General features: G+C 54.5%; 1 protein-coding gene across 4 annotated transcripts in view; it reads left to right on the forward strand.

Moving 5' to 3' along the window:
- The window catches only part of COL22A1 (collagen type XXII alpha 1 chain), a 263464-nt gene that overhangs the window by 32327 nt on the left and 210761 nt on the right, over window positions 1-20376 (forward strand). For all 4 annotated transcript variants that reach the window (XR_003234234.2, XR_003234233.2, XM_025993486.2 and 1 more), the window contains one exon: window positions 20287-20361. Coding sequence is in view for 2 of the 4 variants with exons in the window: in XM_025993486.2 (XP_025849271.2) it covers window positions 20287-20361 (75 nt within the window). In the remaining 2 variants the exon portion in view is untranslated. The remainder of the gene's footprint in view (window positions 1-20286; window positions 20362-20376) is intronic.

Consider the following 20376-nt stretch of genomic DNA (forward strand, 5'->3'; position numbering starts at 1 on the left):
AAAAAAGAAAGCATTTCATGAATATCTTTTCTGTCGATCATATATTTAAATGTGAATATTTTGGAAATTTAAATACAATGTATTCATAAAATTGGTCTCACCTGGTTCTACTTCTTCAAACGTGGCTACTAGAAATGTTATTATTACCCATCAAGTCTGCATGCAAGTTTCCTCCTCCTCCTCCTCTTCCTCCTCTTCCTCCCCCCTCCCCCTCCCCATCACTCTCCTTTGTTGCTGCTACTGCATCCAGTTGGTCCAGTTGCATCCAGAGCCCATGCTTTCCATTGAGCACTTGGATGCAGAAGGGTGGAGGGGCTGCCCTTCGGAGGGGAAGTGGAACCCCAGGTCTGTGCACAGGAAACCAGGGGCCTGTTTGTGGGGTGGGGTGCAGAGCTCCAAGCCCTGAGGCAGCACAGGTTGGGGTCTGCAAGCAGAAGCTGGTCTGGTCTAGAAGCCCAGCTGAGAGTGACCAGGTGAGCTGAGGAGGGGGCAGTGTGAGAACAGGAATGGGCCTGAGGCCAGACAGAGCTTCTCTAGGGTGGCCATTGGGGAAGCTTCTCTGTCTAAATGCCCCGGGGCCACCCATGGACCCTGATTCTCAGGATCTCTGGGTGCTGCTAAGAGCTCCATTAGAATTCCAGCTGCAAGTAAAATAATAATAATAATTAATTAAAAAATAAAACTAAAAAATAAAAAAAAATAGAATTCCAGCTGCATATCCTACCACGTGGGGCAGGGCAGCAAATAGGATATTAGTTCTCCTGATTTATCTGCTCTCGCACGTTTATGACTTACCCTGTGCTTACCTGCTCTGTCCCAGCTCGTGTGTGCAGCACCCAGTGTTGGCTGGCACTGTGATCATGAGTGTCAGCCGTGACTGGGTGAGACCCTCCCCAGGGTGGTCCAGGGACCAAGGAGCAGTGCTGGGAGCTCAGCCCTGTTGCCCTTGACCTAGGGCCTGAATTCTTTGCAGGAAGTTGGGATATTTTGGGAGCATCTTTTTTTTTTTTTTAAAGATAGTATTTATTTATTCATAAGAGACACACACAGAGAGAGAGGCAGACACAGGCAGAGGGAGAAGCAGGCTCCATGCAGGGAGCCCGACGTGGGACTTGATTCCGGGTCCCCAGGATCACTCCCTGAGCTGAAGGCGGCGCTAAACTGCTGAGCCACCCGGGCTGCCCTTTCAGGAGTATCTTTAAACTCACCGTGTCATTGATGTCTCCCCAAGTTCCCAACATGGGTTTCATGGTCCTTCCTTTTCTGTGGACAGCCCTGGGGCCCCGGGGGTCTACATGCCTTGCCTGGGATCACAGGGAACCAGGTGCTCTAGTGCCCATTCCCCTTGGCATCCACTGCCTGGGAGTGGGGGCTCTCAGGCTGCCCCCTCTGTAATCCTTTGGATTTCTTTTTTCCTTTTTAAAAATTTTTATTTTTAAAAATTTGTTTATTTATTCATGAGAGACATAGAGAGAGAGGCAGAGACCCAGGCAGAGGGAGAAGCAGGCTCCCTGCAGGGAGCCCAATGCAGGACTCAATCCCAGGACCCTGGGATCACGCCTTGGGCCAAAGGCAGAGGCTCAGCTGCTGAGCCACCCGGGTGCCCCCATCCTTTGGATTTCTGTTACTGAAGCGTGCTGGTGCCTAGCGCCGGCCTGGCTCACACGGTGACCAGTGGCTGTGCTTGCAAGTGCTGAGTACATGAGTGATGCTGACTGTCCCGCTGGCCTTGGGCTGGTGGAGGGAGGTGCCTGTGTGTCGTGGCCTCAACTCCCGCCTCTGCGGCCTAACAGTGTCCCCAGGGGATTCAATCTCAGCCCAGCTCCCTGCAGTGTGTGGGGCGGAGGCTGCAGACTGGGCCCAACCCCAGGGCATTGGCTGTAATTAAGAGCTTTCTCCACCCCGGGCTGTGTCGTGGCCACAAAACAACCTTTATATAGCTAATCGGGTGGCCGTGAGTGAGCCTGTGGAATGCCAGCCGGCCACAGCTGAGAGACCTCCGCCTCCTTCTATTTTGGGGAGATTCAGTGGTGGTCCCCTCACTGCTCTCCCCACGAGCAGGGGCACTGTCCTGGGTTCTGTCACTTAGGCTTTCAGGCAGCTGGGCCGCGATGTCGGCGTGGGTTAGGGCAGAGGGGCCTCTCCCGTGCGGCTCTGGTGCTTTTTCCCATGACACGTGGGCACCTCTGTCCGTGTGTCCCTCTCTCGATGGCCTGTCTGTGCCTTGATCTTCGCCGTGGTTATCAACAGGAAATTTCACCTTCTAAATGACTGAACGGTGAACTCCACCTGAGAATATGTCCTCTTTTTTTTCTTTTTCTAGTGCACTGTCAGGAAACAGCCCAACTTCCTGATGCAATTGGGAATGGGCTGGAGAGACCTTTATTTATTTATTATTTTTAGCTTTTTTGAAGATTTTATTTATTTATTCATGAGAGACAGAGAGAGAGAGAGAGAGGCAGAGGGAGAAGCAGGCTCCCTGCAGGGAGCCCGATGTGGGATTCGATCCCAGGACCCCGGGATCACACCCTGAGCCAAAGGCAGACGCTCAACCGCTGAGCCACCCATGTGCCCCTGGAGAGACCTTTAAAGATATCGTGTCACAACCGTGGATGTGTAAGGATCCTCTATAGTTATTGGGTTGGTTTATTTCCGACCTATTTTGATCAATCCCCTGTTCTCTCGCAGACATTGTTCTGAGGCACAGGGTTCCTCTTTGAATAAGGCATCTGTGGTCCTACTTTTAGAGTGACATTTCCAGAGGAAGGGGCCCTGGAGAAGGGAATTGAGTTGAGCTTGAGATGACAAGCAGCGACAGTCCACGCCCCGAGTTCCAGGCAGAGGCAGCGGTGAAAGCCAAGGGCCTGGGGTAGGCATGCACTCTGTGTGCTGGAGGCAGTGTGAGGGGAAGGGGAGGGTTGTCACCCCAGCTTCGGGAGGTGGAAATTGAGGCTTTAGCTTCCTGCCCTAATGTTCCCAAGTGTGTGTAGGAGAAGGAGTCCAGCCGGGAGTCTTCCCTTGGCCAGAAGCAGAGTCCTCCTCAAACCCCAGGAATAATCTATCTCCTCAAAGACCCAGCAGTCAGGCCGAAGGGAAGGGCTTTGGGGCTGGCTCTTGCCATGCCTGGGTGGCACGTCCCGCCTGAGAATTTCCCTGGGCCCATCTCCCTCTGATCCTGAGGCGTATAGACATTAAAGAAGGCACAGCCTGCTGGGGGCATTGTGCCCAGTGACCAGTTCTTTCTGGCCACACTCCTGCCTCCATCCCCACGTCCCTCTGTGTGCTCAGACGCTGATGGTAAGGTGAGGACACATGCACACACACGCACACGCACATGCACACCATATACACACATCACACCCACAAACATGCACACATACCTGGGAACATGTGTGCGTGTGGCCACCAGACCCAGCTAGTCCTCTGGGTGGACCCCAAGGCCCGGGAGGATCTGCAGCAGCAGCAGCCGCTGTGGGTTTGGAGCTGCCACGTGGATGTCTGTGGCTTGGCCGTTGGGACCGCGTCAGCCTCAGAAGCGGTTCCGGCCGGGCCCGCCCTTTGCCTAGAGGTCACCAGGAGTTCTTCCTGGGAAAACTTGTTATGATCGAGCTCACCCCGTAGAAATAGTAACTGGGTTGCTTCATTCTGATTATGTGCTGGGAAATTTTATTAGAAAGTTACTGAACACGATGAAAAGCTGAAAAGCACCCACCAGTTATACATAATTGGCAAACATCAGAGAGAGAGAGAGAAACGGTCTCCCAGCTGTGCCCAGCCAGGCCGGTGCCTGGAGAGGATCCCGGGGGCTGTTCAGAGCATGTCCCTGCCTGACTCCGGTCTCTCCCTGAAACCAAGGAACCCGAGTGTCAGAACTAGACATTTTGCCCGTGGCCTCTGTGGGGCCGGGGAGAGTGTCCTGCTGCGCTGGCAGGGGCGTGTGCCCGCATACCCTCGACCCTCTCTGAATGGACCACACTCACATTGCTTCTGTGTCCTGGTGATGGTGTAAAACCGTCCTCCTGTGCTGAACTCTGCGAGTGCCCCCTCGTGTGTTCCTGCAGGCCATTCCTCCAAGAGCTGGGTATTGGCAGTGAGGTGCTGTCGGGGTGCTTACGCCTCATCGGAGCGGGCACCCGGCATGCCCAGCTCTGTCTCCCTGCCCTCTGTGACACCTTAGACCAGTTTCCTGGCCTGGCCTTGTGTGTGGCCGTACAATAGAGGCTGCTGGCACCATTCCTACCTTTTAGGGTGTTGTGAGGATGTAATGGGGTGTGGGAAGCACTTGGCTCAGGGGTGGCAGTGAGCATGTGCTGTGCAGTGTTTGCTTTTACTACACACCCATGCATCCAGACGTGCATGCACATGCGTGTACACACAGGCACACACACACCCATGTATTCACATACGTATAGACATACATTTACATGCACGTCCATATGGGTATATGTGTGTATGTGTATAATTTATATATATGTAAATTACACACAATATCCATCACACACAATATCCATACATATAAATTTTTAAAAAATTTATTTATTTATTCATGAGAGACACAGAGAGAGTGAGAGAGAGAGAGAGAGGCAGAGACACAGGAAGAGGGAGAAGCAGGCTCCAGCAGGGAGCCCGACGTGGGACTCGATCCTGGGTCTCCAGGATCACACCCTGAGCTGAAGGCGGCGCTAAACCGCTAAGCCACCCGGGCTGCCCCCATACATATAAATTTTTTAAAAGATTTTACTTATTTATTTGATGGAGAAAGAAAGCACAAGCAGGGGGAGCGGCAGGTGAAGAGGGAGAAGCAGACTCCCCTCTGAGCGGGGAGCCTGATGCAGGGCTCGATCCCAGGACCCCGAGATCATGACCTGAGCTGAAGGCAGACGCCCAACCTCCCGAGCCACCCGGGCGCCCTACATACATACAAACTTTATGTGTGTATATGTGCGTGGGTACATATACTATTTTCCAGAAAGATGATTAAGTTAAATACCTTTCACTTACGACAGTAATTCTCAACCCTTTTGTTATGTCCCTATAAAGGACCCTACATAAGTATTACGTTCCCTCCAACTGCCTCCTTCTCTGAAATCGGACACAAATATACGTGAGCTGTTTATGCTGCCTGAGCTTCGGAGGGCCCAAGCCAGTGGGTCTCTCAGACTTGCTCACCCTCTCCCTTGAAGCAATTTTTGCTCCCCGGGAGGGGATACATCCGGCCCCTGTGAGAAGGCATGATTTGGGGGTGGAGGGGAGGGGTAAAGGATGAGAATTCAGGGAAGGCCTGGGTTCAGATCCTGCCTTCTTCTGTCCCTCAGGAGCTGAGACTTTATAGCCTCCGTGTTTAGCAGATGGGCTTAGATCTAAAAGCCCAAGTTAAATCCAGGTTTCTCTGTTTGGACAGATTACCTTCTTTTTATATATATAAAAATTTATTTTTATTGGTGTTCAATTTGCCAGCATACAGCATAACACCCAGTGCTCATCCCGTCAAGTGCCCACCTCAGTGCCCGCCACCCAGTCACCCCCACCCCCCGCCCACCTCCCCTTCCACCACCCCTAGTTTGTTTCCCAGATTTAGGAGTCTTTCATGTTCTGTCTCCCTTTCTGATATTTCCCACTCGTTTCTGAAGCTTTAGTTTTTCCTATAAAATGCAAGCAGTAATAGTCTCTCTGCCCTCTGGAGCAGAGGGAGCGTGCACATAAGAGGCCCCCTTTGTAGCTTGCACATAGGGGAGTCACACGGCAAAGACCCTGATCTGAGCCAAGGGGCTGGAGTGGAATCCCATGACCACCTGCCAGCTGGGGGGCCCTTGGCAGGGACCTCACCTCCCAGAGACTTGATTTCCTCCTCCGTAAAGCTGAGATGATATGCACCAATCTAGCAGCTAAGTGATTTGGTTGGCTTTATCATTGTGTTGTCCTGCTTACTGTTTTTATGTCACGTCCATATGAAATAGAACATGCCAAAAATCAGAGTGCCCAGACCTAACATGGTGAGATCTGAGCTCGCTGTCACAGGGAGGGAATCCAGCAGAGTCTAGAAGTTCATGGATCATAAGCTCTGAGAAGGACATTGGTCCGTTCAGGAACACAAGATCTTTCTTGATCAAATGCAGGGGTTGTTGGCAGACTACAGCCCACAGGCACGTCAGCCCAGGGGTCAATTTTTCAAGTTGAGTTTTGTAGGCGTATGGCATGTCAGCTTGTCCGCGTACTGTCGGTGGCTGTGGTGTGAACACACAGCTCAAGCTCAGTAGTTGTGACAGAGACTGCGTGGCTCACAAAGGCTATTTGGACTCTGACCCTTTACAGAAGATGCTTCCTGACCCCCGGCTGTTGTGTTCTGATACAATGGCTGGAAATCTGGGGTCACGGCCAGTAACTCCCCTGTGACCCCGAGTAGGATATTTTATGGGGGCCTCGGTTTCCAACTTGGGTGCCGAGTGGGGTGGGCGAGAGTCCCCTCCCCCGTCTGTGTGTTTCGGTTGCCATCATGCTCCCCCAGCCTTGTGCAACTATTGTGGATGACTCCTATATTTGTCAATTTTCGGGGCCACCCAAGGTCTTTAAGAAAGCCTCCTGTCCTCCCTGGCCTTAGACAAGGGCTCATGTCCCAACTGGACTAGATGAGTCAGATGGCTTTGGGGTCAGATATGAATCAGCATCCTCCCCTTGCTCGTGCCTGGCTGGCTGGGGGGGGCCTGTGCCAGCCTCAGCACCCTTTCGTGGTGCCATCCCACGTAAGCATCCACGTCGGCAAGGTCATCCCATTTACTGGAATCATGTCATGCCAAGCATTCCAGCTCATGGAGGTTGGACTATGTGTTTTACACGGTGGTTTTAGTTTAGGGTTAATAAAGGGATAAAATACAGTGGCCACAACTAAATTGGTACTACTTGAAAAAGGCATATATACGTACACACTCTCTCTATATACGTGTGTCTATATATAAATATGCATCCATATAATTAAACCCATGGAGAAATTCTGCATTTCTGAGAGACTCTCACGTCCTGCAGCTGACCTTCCTCTAGCTGAGCTTATTTCATACTTGCCAGAGGGCAGGCAGGACATGGGGGTTACACAATGTTTAGGGACTTTCCAAGAAATGTGGCTGATGAATTGCAGTGCTATTTATTTATTTATTTATTTATTTTTTAGAGTTTCTTTTTTTTAATATTTTATTTATTTATTCATAGACACAGAGAAAGAGGCAGAGACACAGGCAGAGGGAGAGGGAGACACAGGCTCCATGCAGGGAGCCCGATGTGGGACTCGATCCTGGGTCTCCAGGATCACACCCCAGGCTGCAGGCGGCGCCAAACCGCTGCATCACCGGGGCTGCCCGAATTGCAGTGCTTCTGACACAACTCCACACTTACTGGAAAACTGAAGGAAAGCCATTGTCAACGCACCATGTTCTAGGTGACTGTTTTGCTATAAGACATGTCTGTCTTTGTCCTTTTAATTATAGACTCTGGCTTCTTTGAGTTCATCCACCCGCCTCCACACACACAAATGCATGCACTAAAACACAAGGCATAGACACACATGCTCACTCAGATGCACAGGTGTGCACGCACACACACACACGCGCAGGCACACACACGACTCTGCTGTTTCCCGGCTGTGTGCGCATTTGGGCACAAGACTTACCCTCAGTTTCCTCATCTGGAAAACACGCAAATTATGTAAAATTCTCCCATGTAGGCACGTTGCAGAGATTCTGTGAATGTCCATAGATTGTACAACCTGAGTGATTGTAGACCTTGTCCCCACTGTCCCCACGATCCCTGCTTCAGAGAGGCCTCAGTCAGAGCCCGAGAAGGCACAAGAGTAGCCAACAGAGCACCCAGCCAGGTCCTGCTATTGTTCCTGTGAGCCTGGCATCCTTGATGCAGAAATTTAGTCCTCGCAAATGAAAATTAGCCATTTAGCACTATTTCTCTGCATGCTTAGAGGTCCAATGGGCTGCACAAGTCTCCACCCCATCACACGGGACCCAGGGCCCTGTCTGTGCAGAGGAGGTGGTGGGAATTGGAGAGAAGGGGTCCTGGCTGGTGTGGCTTGGGATCAGTGCAGGCCAGCTTCTCCCCCTCCTTCTGGCTTTGTGTGAGAGTGACCCCACGGTCCACATTCAGGGAGGGGTGACTAGAAACGTCTGAGTGGGAACGCCAGCTGGCTCAGAGCAGAGCATCTCACCATCAAGCAGGTGATCAGCCTGTTCCACGCGTTCCACCGTCTCAAGGCGGGGAGCCTTGTGGGGAGCCTAAGGCACTCTGCTCTACAAGATGTTTGTTGATTAGAAGCCACAAAGGGCCTTATGCATCTAAAAAACTTTTTTTTTTTAAAGATTTTATTTATTGGGCAGCCCGGGTGGCTAAGTGGTTTAGCGCTGCCTTCCGCCCAGGGCATGATCCTGGAGGCCCGGGATCGAGTCCCGTGTCAGGCTTCCTGAAGGGAGCCTGCTTCTTCTGCCTGTGTCTCTGCTTCTCTCTCTCTCTCTCTCTCTCTCTGTCTCCCATGAATAAATAAATAAAATCTTAAAAAAAATAAAGGTGCAGGACTTGATCCTGCGACTCCGGGATCACACCCTGGGCTGAAGGCAGGCGCTCAACCACTGAGCCACCTGGGCATCCCTAAGAAAAGACTTTTTTAATAAAAAAATAATTCGTGGTCATTAGACGTGTTATATACAGCAGGGAAATAGGTGAATGGGAGGGCGCGAGTGAGTGAAGCCTCCATGGGTTGCTTTGGCCTCCTGGTCTAGGAGCTTGAACAGGTGATATGGGTGGGGGGACACACAGGCGGTCGGTCGCAAGAGGGGGTGGGGGGATGGGTGAAATAAGTGGAGGGGATTAAGTGGCACCAAGTTCCAGTTATAAAGTCATTAAATCATGGGGATGAAAAGCCCGGTGCAGGGAATATGGTCAATATTATTGTAATAACCGTGTGTGGTGACGGATGGTGGCGACGCTTATCATGGGGATCATTTCGTAATGTATGAAAATGTCAGATCACTCTGCTGTGCACCTGAAACTAGTATTATACTGTATGTCGACTATGCTTCAATTGTTAAACATTGGGGGGAAAAAACAGAAAAGAAAAGAAAGAGGGAACCAGTAAACCTGCAGTAAGGACCTGATAAAATTCTGGGCTATCGAGGAGTTTCTCTCTTCGTCTCCTCCACTTCCCTCCCTGCCGCCCTCCTGGAAGCCCAGAGTTGAAGTCCTGTGTTTGCCATTTGTCACCTCCTTGCTGATGACGTAGCCTCTGTGCTTGGTTTCTCCGTCCGTGCAATGGCTGCACCAATCCCTCCTCCCGAGTGCGAAATCAAATACACTGAAGTATAGAAAGTGCTCAGGGCAGCACCTGGCACACAGCAGGTGCCACCTGGCCCAGAGCAGGTGTCCGACACGTGTCCACTGTCGCTCCTCTCTGCTGCCCATGTGTCGTTGGGGAGGTCACGGGAGCTCTCATCTGAAATACGGGGGGATGGGAAACCCATCTGATAGCTTTGCTACAGTGTTTTCCTTATCGGTTCAGGAAATCTTGATTAAATGCTTCTCAGGAGCTGGAAACTGTTGCTGCAGGATATGGGAGTGTGGACCTTAATGTGACCTACACACAGCCCTGCTCACATGGAGCCTCTATCTTAGAAGAAAACCCCATTAAAACATGAGTACGTAAGAATGATGCGTGAAAACCACAATGAGATCCCACCTTGTATCTGTCAGAATGGTTCTGGAAGAGCCTCGAAATAGCAAGTGTTGGCGAGGATGTGGAGAAAGGGAACCTCTGGGAGCCCGTCAGTGGGAATGTGAGTTGGCCCGGACATTAGGGATGGAGGATGTGGGTTCTTCAAAACATTGAAAATAGGACCACCATATGATCTAGCAGTCCTACCTCTGGAAATCTCGCCAAAGGAAATGAAATTACTAACCTGAAAACATGCCTGCCTCGTTCATTGCAGCATTATTTACAAAAGCCAGGGTGTAGAGACAACATAAATGTCCACCTACGATGAATGGGTAAAAGAGGCTGTGCTGTACACTGCACGGGAATATTATTCAGCCATAAAGGACGAGGAGGGCCTATCCGCTGAAACGGCATGGATGGACCTTGAAGGCATCATGCGGAGGGAAATAGGAAGAGACGGGCAGGTGGACCGGCATTTCCAAAGCAGAAGGCTTAGGGGCAGAGGCAGGGGGTGGAAGGGTTGGGTAGAAAGTAGGAAATGTAGGGGAAGAGGTTCAACAGTGACTCCAGCACATAGTAATGTTCTTATGAGAAACGGGAGGCTGGAAGTACTGGGCAGCCGGCGCTCGGTCAGCTAGGAGAAGGAGGAAAGGCCCCGGCCCGAGCCCCTCCCCCTCCGCACCTTCATTCTCCAGGTGCAGGGATGGCAGGTGCAGCAGGGCCTGGGGCTGCAGGCAGCGGGGAGCCATAGCTTCGGAAGAGCACAGAGCCAGGTGGCCCCTCTGTGCCCCACCCCAGGCTGGCGCCTCCCGCTGCAGACGCACAGAGGTGGGTGCAGTCTCTGATGGGAGGTACAGCCCCAGTGGGTGCCCTGGGTGGAAGGAGGCGGTGCAAGCAGGGTCCCCACCCAGCCCCCGGGCCTCAGCTCATCTCCGGTTACGGCTGTACCTTCACCAGCTGGATTGGTCCAGGGGGAGTGGAAAGGGTGCCCAGCTGTTCCTCCGTGACATCTGGCTGTGATTTCCCACCAGCCTCACCAAAGGTCCCCCCGCAGGAATGCAGCCGGTCGCCATTCCGGGACCCCCCCCCCGTCCACCAGCCCTCTGAGGAGAGGGGTGGGAGCAGATGAGGAGCCAGGCTGGCCAGGTCCACTTCTGCCCCGAGACCTGGGATGCAGTGCATGGTCCCCGGCCTGCTCCCACAGGCATTCGGGGCCTGGGAAGGGGAGGGCTGAGCCAGGGCACCCCGCTCGTCCCCGAGGACGGTCGTGGTCACCGGTGCTCCGAGTCTGGGGCCGTGACCCTGTGTCTGGACACAGACAGGTCTGATGTCAGACCACAGGCTCATGGAGGGAATGTGGCCGTAACTAGAGAAAAGTAAATCGCACCTTATCTTGTTTGCCCGTCTCTGCTGAGAACCACAGAATGTCCCCGCGGGGAGGCATTTTGGGCTCGTTCTGTTTTTCTGGGACTGCATGGGGAGGTGGCGTGTCCCGGCCACGGGGTGACTTCAGGTCAGCATCGCCCAGACCCCAGCCCTCGTTCACACCCTCTTACCTCCTCCCTTTACCTCCTCTCCACGGAGCTGAGCGAAACATCTTGCAAAACTCCCCTGGATTCACATGATCAATTTGCCTTTTTAAAAAGATTTTATTTATTTGTTTATTCATAAGACTCACAGAGAGAGGGTGGGGGGAGAAGCAGGCTTCCCACTGGGAGCCCGATGCGGGACTCGATCCCAGGACCCCGGGATCATGCCCTGAGCTGAAGGCAGGCGCTCAACCACTGAGCCGCCCAGGCGCCCCCTAAATTTGCATTTTGCCACTCTTTTCTTCTTAGATTGCTGTCCGCACAGAATCTGCTCAGCAGCCCTGTCACCTGGGCCCCGCACCTTGTCATGCAGCCCTGGGGGTGTCCCTCATCCTTGGATCCTGCGGGAGCTCAGGGCTGAGGGTGACTGACCCCAAGCTGGGCGCAGGTGCTGTTCCCCTCAGCGCTGGGTCCCATGCTGGGGATGGACAGGACGTGTGGGACCGAGGTGGCCCAAAGCTTCCTGCACTTTCTCTCCTGTCACCCCCGTTCGGACCCTGAAGGGCAGGCTGAGCAAGCCAGGCTCGGAGTCTGAAAAGACAGAGGATGCCGTCCACCTAAGGTCACTGTTCACTCCCTACGGAGGAGCAAACAGGACAGAGACCGTGAAGGGGAAGCTTTGGGAGACGTTTGTTCCTATGGAGCCGATGCAATCAGCCCCAGCAGCGAATTTGGGTTAGAGGTTTTGCATCCAGGTCAGAGGGCAAAGCTTTTGGGGGAGAAAAGTTCGGTGTTAGATGCCATAGCCCGTCCTCCCCAGAACCTGCTGTCCTGTAACACACACCGCGGTTCCAGAAGCTCCTGCTCCCCTTACCACCCCCCCCCCCGCCATCGCCCCGGGGCCACTGGTGTTTCCTGGGTTTGGGTTCCCAGGACCCGTGAGCAGTGGGACAAGGCTGTGGCCGTGCGCCTGGTTGCACGGAGGCCCCACTGGGGGTGGCAGCGTGGGCCCTTCCCTTTGGTGGCATCAGACTCCTTACCTGGGAAACGAGAGGTCTGGACCACAGGGTCATCCTTCAGGCTCCTTCCCGAGCCTCAGCTCTGGCCGTGTGCAAGAGTGTTGATTCCAGAAGTGCCTCCCTCCGTTGCGGCTGGAGGCCCAGCTCAGCCGCTAACCCTTCCTGCCTTGCACGTCTTACCCCGCCAGACTTGAGGGCGCGCCGGGCAGGTTGTGTGGGGCCTGCCTTCCAACCGGGCCCTGGGTTGGAATCCTGCCTCTGGCTCTCCCTGCAGGGTGACGTGGATGGCCCTGCATCCTCTCGGAGCTCTAGCCACCCCCCTGGGAAAGCCATTGAGAGACTTAAGCAAAACCCCCTGGACCGCGGGCTCCAGAGGGCAGGGACCCTTGCCCTTTCTGTCCCCTGGGCGTCCCTAGCATACAGCCGGCGATCGTGTCCCTGCCGTGATGGACACTCCGGAAACATTGGCTCACGTCCCGCTCTGCTCCCTATGGATCAGCTTCCCAGCAGAACACAGGGTCTTCGGGTCCTGACAGTTCACCACCCCAGCCCCTGCCCACCGCTGGCCCCAGACCCCAAACTGCTGACCCTGCCCCCGCCTGCCATGTGCCTGTCTCACCAATTCTGCTCATTTAAGGAATCCTTGAGGTCTTCAGAGCCCTTGTTCTACGGCTGGATCATTTAACCCACAGTGGACTCGAGGTCTGCTGCAGCCCAAAGACGGGAGGTGGCGGGGCCAGTCAGGCCTGGGTTTGGATTGTGCATCCCGAATGATGAGTGCTGTTCCTTGGGGGCCAGTCACGGCGTCTTGAGAGCTTGCTGTGGGCGACTCTCCTGCTGCTTCTGCAGCTCATCCTCCAGGTCTCACTGGAGACCTCCCTGGCCCTCCAAGCAGCTCGGATCCCACTGTGTTCCTCCCATCCTGGCCTCAGTGCTACCCACTGGTTATAGTCCCCACTTGGAGAGGTCAAGGCCTTATTTGGCTAATCTCCATCTTGTCCACTGGACAGCAGCTCCCTGAGGCCAGAGAGCCTGTCGTCGTGCCTGTGATACCCCGGAAGAGTTTGGTCCCAGGAACAGAGCCAGGTATTCATTAAATGTGGGATGAAGGAAGAAAGTTTGCAGTTAGGTGTGGTGCCTCTCGGATGCCAGCAGCTGCAGGTCATGGCTTGGCTGAGCCCAGTGGGCCGAAGTGGCTAGGACCCACGTGGGCACCTGGGTGCTGGCTGAGGGCTCTGCTGCCCTCCTGAGTGCCCACCACCCCTCCTCCCCCGGCCTCTGCTGACATCTGCTGGGGCTCTGCCCACGAGTCATCCCAGGAGGGAAAGGAAGGCCTCTGATATCCCACCCCCCTTGGATGGCCACACTCATGCAGTAACCACCATTACCTTCCGCCTGGCCTCGGTTGCTCACACTTGACTCCTGGGCAGAGCCACCTCTTCCTTGCCCTGACTTCCAACCCCTGCCCTGGGTCACCAGGCTGCCCTGAGCTGGCGCCTTCCCACCTTTACCTGTCTCCTCGCTCCATGTAGCTCAGGGCTTGGTCCCCTGCCGACCCCAGGGCAAGCCAAGCCCCTTCCCCCTCAGGGCTCTGTGCTGCTTGCTCCTACCCCTGCCTGCCTGCCCTTCCTGTGGCTGGCTCATGCCCATCTCTGCTCTCAGCCCAGATGTCACCAGCCACCACCTGCGTCCTTCCTGCGCAGCACTGGTCACACCCGGTGACCAGCTTGCTTCTCTGTGTCTGTTTCCTCCACTGGCACGTGACCACCGAGAGGCCAGGGCCCGTGCTTGCACTTGCTCGGCATTCTGGGAGGTTTGTGCTTGGCACTCGGCAAAGTGTGCGGGCCGAATGAGTGAAGGAATGAAGGAGCACTTGTTAGGTCCCGAGCATCAAGCCGACGCCTTCCCGCTCACTGTCTCACTGAAGCTGCAGGGTGACCTTGCATGGGGAAACCCCACACACTTGCATCCCTATTTCCGGATCTGGAAGCGTGCACAGGGGGCACCTGACATCAGAGAGGCGAGGTCAGCAGAATCCAGACTGCCTTCCCCATCAGCCTCGGAGAGCTCGGTCTCCTTCTGGCCCTGTTCCAGCCTCACCTTACCCCGGTGAGCAGGCCAGGACTGGGGCTGGGAGGAGAGGGCCCTGGTGGGAGGCCACCTGCAGCTGCCTAGGCCGTCCCGGGGCATGTCAGCAGGTGCAGGCCCAGCAGGCCTCGTGGACTCCCCAGCTCACCTCTGCAAACAGCATTTGCTTCTGGCCACCGGAGCCCCCGCCGGCCTTCCTCCCTCCCTCCCCTGGAGCCTCCTGCTGCCTCAGCAACAAGCACCCCAGGGCAAGGCTCAGACCTGTTTTTAAAAAATAATAATCACGGTAAAACAAACTCGCAAATCACGTTCATATCTTTAAGGCAAATTTGAAAATACAAAGACGCAAAAAGGAAATAAGAATCACCCCAAGTTCTGCCTCCCAAAGGTAACCATGGTTTAGGTATATGCTCTTCCGGACACCCCAACATGTGTGTTTGTGGGAGCAAGTGAGAGAGAGTGCGGGGATCACACCGAGCTGATTCCTGTCTCCACCACTAGCTAGCTGTGTGATGTAACCGGGTCCTCTCGGCTTTCCTAGCCTCGGTTGCCCCCTCTGCATAATGGGCACGATGAGTAGCATTGATAGGAGGCCAGATAGGACCCAGACAAGCCTCATTCAGCAGCAGACATGCAGCCACGCCCGCGGGAGCTGTGATCCCAGCATGCTTGCTCATGGCTCCGATGAGACCTGTCCCTCCACTCCCCTGGCCTGTCTGGGTGAGGGGCCCCTGGGGGGATGTGAGGCAGGGGGCTCGCTGGAGAGGATCAGGAAGTGGGAGCAGCACCCCAGCTGCCTTGGAGCATCTAAGTAGCTTCTGTGAGAGAGAACGGGGACCTGTTTGGGCTTGGTGCCCATCTTGCCATCTGTCCAGTCCACCCCCCGGGGTCCCAGTGCTCAGCTCGGAGCCTGGTGGACACGAGCGAGCAGACCCCCGGAAGGCGGGACTTGGGGAGCATCTGGATCTACAGGTGCAGAGCAAGGACTTTACAGCAAGTCAGGACCCTTTATGGGCAGAGGGGGCTGCCTCAGGAAGTAGCAGCTGGCCGTCTGTCTGTGCAGGCTTTGGAGACAGACAGACAGACTTGGCTCCCTGTTGGCTGGGTGACTGGGGTGGGTGACTTCTGGAGAGACTGTGTGGTGCAGGGGTCAGGAGCCAGATGCCGGAGCCATCGTGCTGACATCCCCACTTGCTGGCTCTGCGGCCATGGACCATCCATTTGTAACCTCTTCGGTCCTTTCTTCCCGTGTCTGTGAATAATAGCCCCTGTCCCTCGGAGCCGCAGAGGGGTGGGTTAGAGAGCGGGAGGGTGACGATGACTTCCTGGCTGGCGTGGGGCGCAGACGGGCTGTGCTGGGTGCCTGCTGGTGCCTGATTCACCCCCTCCTCCTCCACCTCCTCCCTGCACACTGGGAACCCCATCTCGTCCTCAGTGGCGGCTGCCGTGAGCCCCAGGGTGAGCAGTGATCGCTTCCTGTCCATTGCCCTCTGCGGCCTGTGGCTCTGGGCCCTGCTCCCGTGGTCCCGCTGACTTCCTGGACCAAGGCTACCAGCTCCTAGGTTCTAGATGGAAGTAGACCTTTATGCAGATCCAGGTGATCCTCCCATTCTGGTGAGTTTCTTCACCTTTTATGCCTCTGTTTTTACATCTGTAAAATGGGGGGGAAAAAACTACTTTACTAGAACGGCTATTGAAGGTAAAATCCCCAGCTGGGAGACTGGCACACAGTAGGTGCTCAATAATTACCATCACTCTCTTTTCCCAAATGAAGACACCGAAGGGATAGAACGGCTGGGTGTGCTGTGGGTATGTCAGCGAGAAGCAGAGGGCGTCCTGTGCACGCACACTTTCCCCTTCTGCCGTTTGGTAAACTGAGGACACCCAGAGTGTTTTTCCACAGGAGCCGTGGCGAATTCCTAGTTTTTTCCACCTTGGAGCAGCAGCTCTGGTCAATCAGGAGCAGGCCCCTCTTGAAAGCTTCTGGTGAAACAGAACTGGTCCTGTGGGCACAGGGATCTCTTTCCTCTCCGGAAGTCGAGGGTGTTCTAACGAAACAAAGACCAAGGGAGAGCAGGTATCAGTGGGTGACAGTTAGTTGGTTGTGATCAGTCACGTCTCTTTTGTGTTCTTACTCTTTCAAAGAGGAAAAGTGACCTCCTAACCCAAGAGCTCAGTACACGTGTCCGTTCCGGAGAACGTGTCCCATCGACAACTTATCCCACCCCAGAGCCGCTTCTCGTGTTGATCCTGAGTCATTCCCGGGGAAACCCACCTTTACTGGGACGGTGAAGCCACCCCAGGCTGTCAGTGGGGACAGACGCGCCGGTTATCAACACCACCCTGAGTTGTCCTCGGGCATCTGGAAAGGGGGGAGCAGCTTTCCAGTCCTTGAGGAAAGGGAATGTGTGCAAGTTTGGAATACGCTCAATGGCAAATTAAAAACAAAAGCAAAGCAAACACAAACAAAGTACAGCGGCTTAGACAAATAGAAGTGTGTTTTTCTTACCCTTTTCACCCAGGCTTGGGTTGCTGGGGTTGGAGTCCCTGACTCCTCAGTGGTCCTTGGCAGTCTTGCAATGTCATGTCCCCGCAGTCTGAGCAGAGGGAAGGGACTGTACATGAACTGGGCAACCCCACCTAACTCTCTCCCATTTCATCTCTTTTTTTTTTAATTTTATTTGTTTATTCATGAGAGACACAGAGAGAGAGGCAGAGACACAGGCAGAGGGAGAAGCAGGCTCCCTGTGGGGACTCGATCCCAGGACCCCGGGGATCACGACCTGAGCTGAAGGCAGATGCTCAACCACTGAGCCACCCTGGTATCCCAAAGAAAAATCTTTTTAAGAGGTTTCATAACCTCTCCTCTGCCAACCACAGCAAACTTCTGTTGCTTATTTTCTTGTCCAGAACTGGGTCATACGTGTGTCCCAGGGAGGCTAGAAGGCTGGGGGACAGAATAACCTCCATTAGCTGAGACCCACCAGCCATAGCTCTGCTCCTTGGGCTGCCACTCTGAGTGCAGGGGCATTCCCTTAGCGAGAAAGGGGGTCTATCACCCCTCCACGGCAGGGGTCCCCCTCTGTGACCTCTCACCGCTCCTCAGCATCACGGTGGAACCCATGCCTGGAAGGCCATCCAGCATTGACTTCTCAGCGCAGGTGTCACTGGTCCTTTCTGGTCAGCGTGAACTTAGGGCCTTGTCTGTACCTGGGGAGGCAATGACAGTGATGCTACAGAGCTGAACTGGGAGGCACGCAGGGCTCTCACTCCCTGGGGAGACAGACACCAATCGGTGATTTCCAAGTGATGCCATCAGCTCTGGGACGTGGGTTGGGGCAATGGGGCTCCTAACCCAGGCTGGGGTCACTGAAGACAAGCCGTGGGGTGAAGTGAGCAGCCTCAAAGACTGAGGAGGAGCCTGCAAAGCAAGGAGACACGATGATGTCACGGCAGCTCTGGCACTTTCTCATGCTTCCATGTGTCACATCAGCCCACCAGTGCCCTGATGGCAGGGATGGTGACTTGCCTTTTTTTTTTTTTTTTTTAAGATTTTACTTATTTATTCATGAGAAACACACAGAAAGGCAGAGACACAGGCAGAGGGAGAAGCAGGCTCCCTATAGGGACCCTGATATGCGACTCGATTCCAGGACCCCGAGATCACACCCTGAGCCAAAGCCAGGCGCTCAACCACTGAGCCGTCCAGGCATCCTGGGATTTGTCTTTTTATCTCATTTGTGTGTCCCTAGAACGAACTCTGTGCCTGGAACATATCTGGAGCTCAGATATTTTAGTTTAAATAAGTGAGTTCATGTGGAGATAAATAGATCATTATCCAAGGTGTGGAAATATGTCGGCCCAACAGATAGTTATGGGCCTTTTCCTGCCAAGCGGATGAACCCAGAGGGCCCCGACTTCCCTGCGAAGCCTGGCTGGAGGGGGTATTTTGGGAACCATTTGTCCTGACTTGATACTAAGTCGGCTATAAATGGCCCCTTGAGCCTCTTGGATGGACAAGGGTCAGTGGCGGCCCCAGCCGGGGATTGGCAGGTGGCCTGGGGAATGATTCCTTCAACCAGTTTGAGCAAATTCTATTGTGTTGAAAAGAGGCTCCATCTTACCTGTGTTCCTGGTCTTTGGACCGTCCCTGCCCCGTCTGGGTTTGGGAATCAGGTCACAGCCGCAGGGTATTTTCAGAGACAAGACTCCGTGGCCCTGCCTGCCCTGAGCTCCAGCCATCAGTTTCCAGAGATTTGCTCAGAATCAAGGAGAGAACCTTCTGAGTCAACGCATCTGCACTTGACGCATGATGCGCAGCCGGTGTCTCTGGCAGCCTTCCAGGGCTGGCGCCACCGATTGTCACCCCGCTGCCGCCGCTGTCCTGGGTGGGGCTGTCTAAATATTACGTGGTGCCCGCATCCTCTCGCGTATTTGGTCCTAGACAGACAGCTTGGTGCTGTTTCCAAAATAACCCCTTCCGCGGGGCTCGTCAGACCTCGTGGTGCCTTTGAGGATAAACATGATAAAGACCTCCACCCGGACCAGGGAAGATCTCATCCTTTCCCCTCGCTGCCGAGGGGTAAAGGGGCCCCAAACCAGCCCCTGGCTGAGACACTTGAGCCCTGAATATGGAAACACATCATTGCACGTGGACAGATGGCAGGAATGTCCCATGAGGGGAGCTTATGACAGTGACGTGCACAGGGCAGGGGCTACACTCAGGTAAGCCAGTTGTTGCAGATGCTGAATTGGAGGGCCCCCGGGGCTCGTTCCAGTCCTGTTACGAGCTTGGGCTGCGCCCCCACCTCCAGGCAGCCCCATGGCCAGTGTGTGCTTTGGGAGGTCTCCCCGCCAAGACGCTCGCCCCAGGACAGGGGTTAGCAGACTTGGCCCAGACGGCGAGCGAGCGGGTCAGGGAGCCCACACGTGGCCCGAGGACTTGAGATTCTTAATTTTTTTTTTTATTATTATTTATTTATGTAGTCATACAGAGAGAGAGAGAGAGAGAGAGAGAGAGGCAGAGACATAGGCAGAGGGAGAAGCAGGCTCCATGCCGGGAGCCTGACGTGGGATTCGATCCCGGGTCTCCAGGATCACGCCCTGGGCCAAAGGCAGGCGCCAAACCGCTGCGCCACCCAGGGATCCCTGGACTTGAGATTCTTAGGTGGTGCTTCTTCTGGGATTTTCCAGGCAACTGAGAGAGTCTCTTTCCCTTCCAACTTTTTAAGTAAGGAATCGTGAAGACGTTAAGATGTGATATCCCATAACGAAGCGTCTTTCTTGCTCTATGACTTACTCTGTGGCCTTTGTATAATTGAGCATTTCTGCTTTTTCTGGAATTGCACTGGAAGCGCCTTAGGGTGGCACAAGAGACACCTCTGTGGCACACCCCCCCCCGCCCTGGCACACATTTCCTATGTCACCGACACCTGCCGACTTGGAATCTTGATGAGTATGTTGGTGCCTTTGTAAATGAGGTCCCTCTGCGCCGCTTTTTGTTCCTTTGTCTCCCTGGGGGAGTCTCGACTGTTCCCTTGAGGGAGCCTCAAGCATCTTCTTTCCAGGAAGGCCTCCCTGACGTCGTCGCCAAGCCCGGCGAGGTGTGAGACCTCTGTCCCAAATCCCCCAGCAACCACACCCGCTCTGTCACTTAGGACACTTAGGACACTGCAGGTCCTGGCAGTTTGGGTGTCTGACTCCCTCTAAAGGGTGAGACTGCGTCCTCGTTGTAGGTGGGGGCGCTTTCCTTGTTTGCGTGTCACCCCCAGGACGGAGCATGGTATTTGCCAGAGCAGGTGCTCGCTGAGCAGCAGCCCATGGTGTGGGCTCCAGGCACCGGCCGTCCTGCGCGCCAGGAGCTGGGGACCCCGCGTGCTGTCCCATAGCGCGGAGCGAATGTGGCTCCCGTTGGCTCATCCATCTCTCTGTTTTCTCTCGCCTTCCTCAGACGTGCTGTGCCCCAGCGTCCGTGTGGAAGGAGACCGCTTTAAGCACACCAACGGTGGAAGCAAGGAAATCACAGGTGAGAAAGCCCGGG

This window comes from Vulpes vulpes, chromosome 13, assembly GCF_048418805.1.
Source record: "Vulpes vulpes isolate BD-2025 chromosome 13, VulVul3, whole genome shotgun sequence".
Classification (NCBI taxonomy): domain Eukaryota; kingdom Metazoa; phylum Chordata; class Mammalia; order Carnivora; family Canidae; genus Vulpes; species Vulpes vulpes.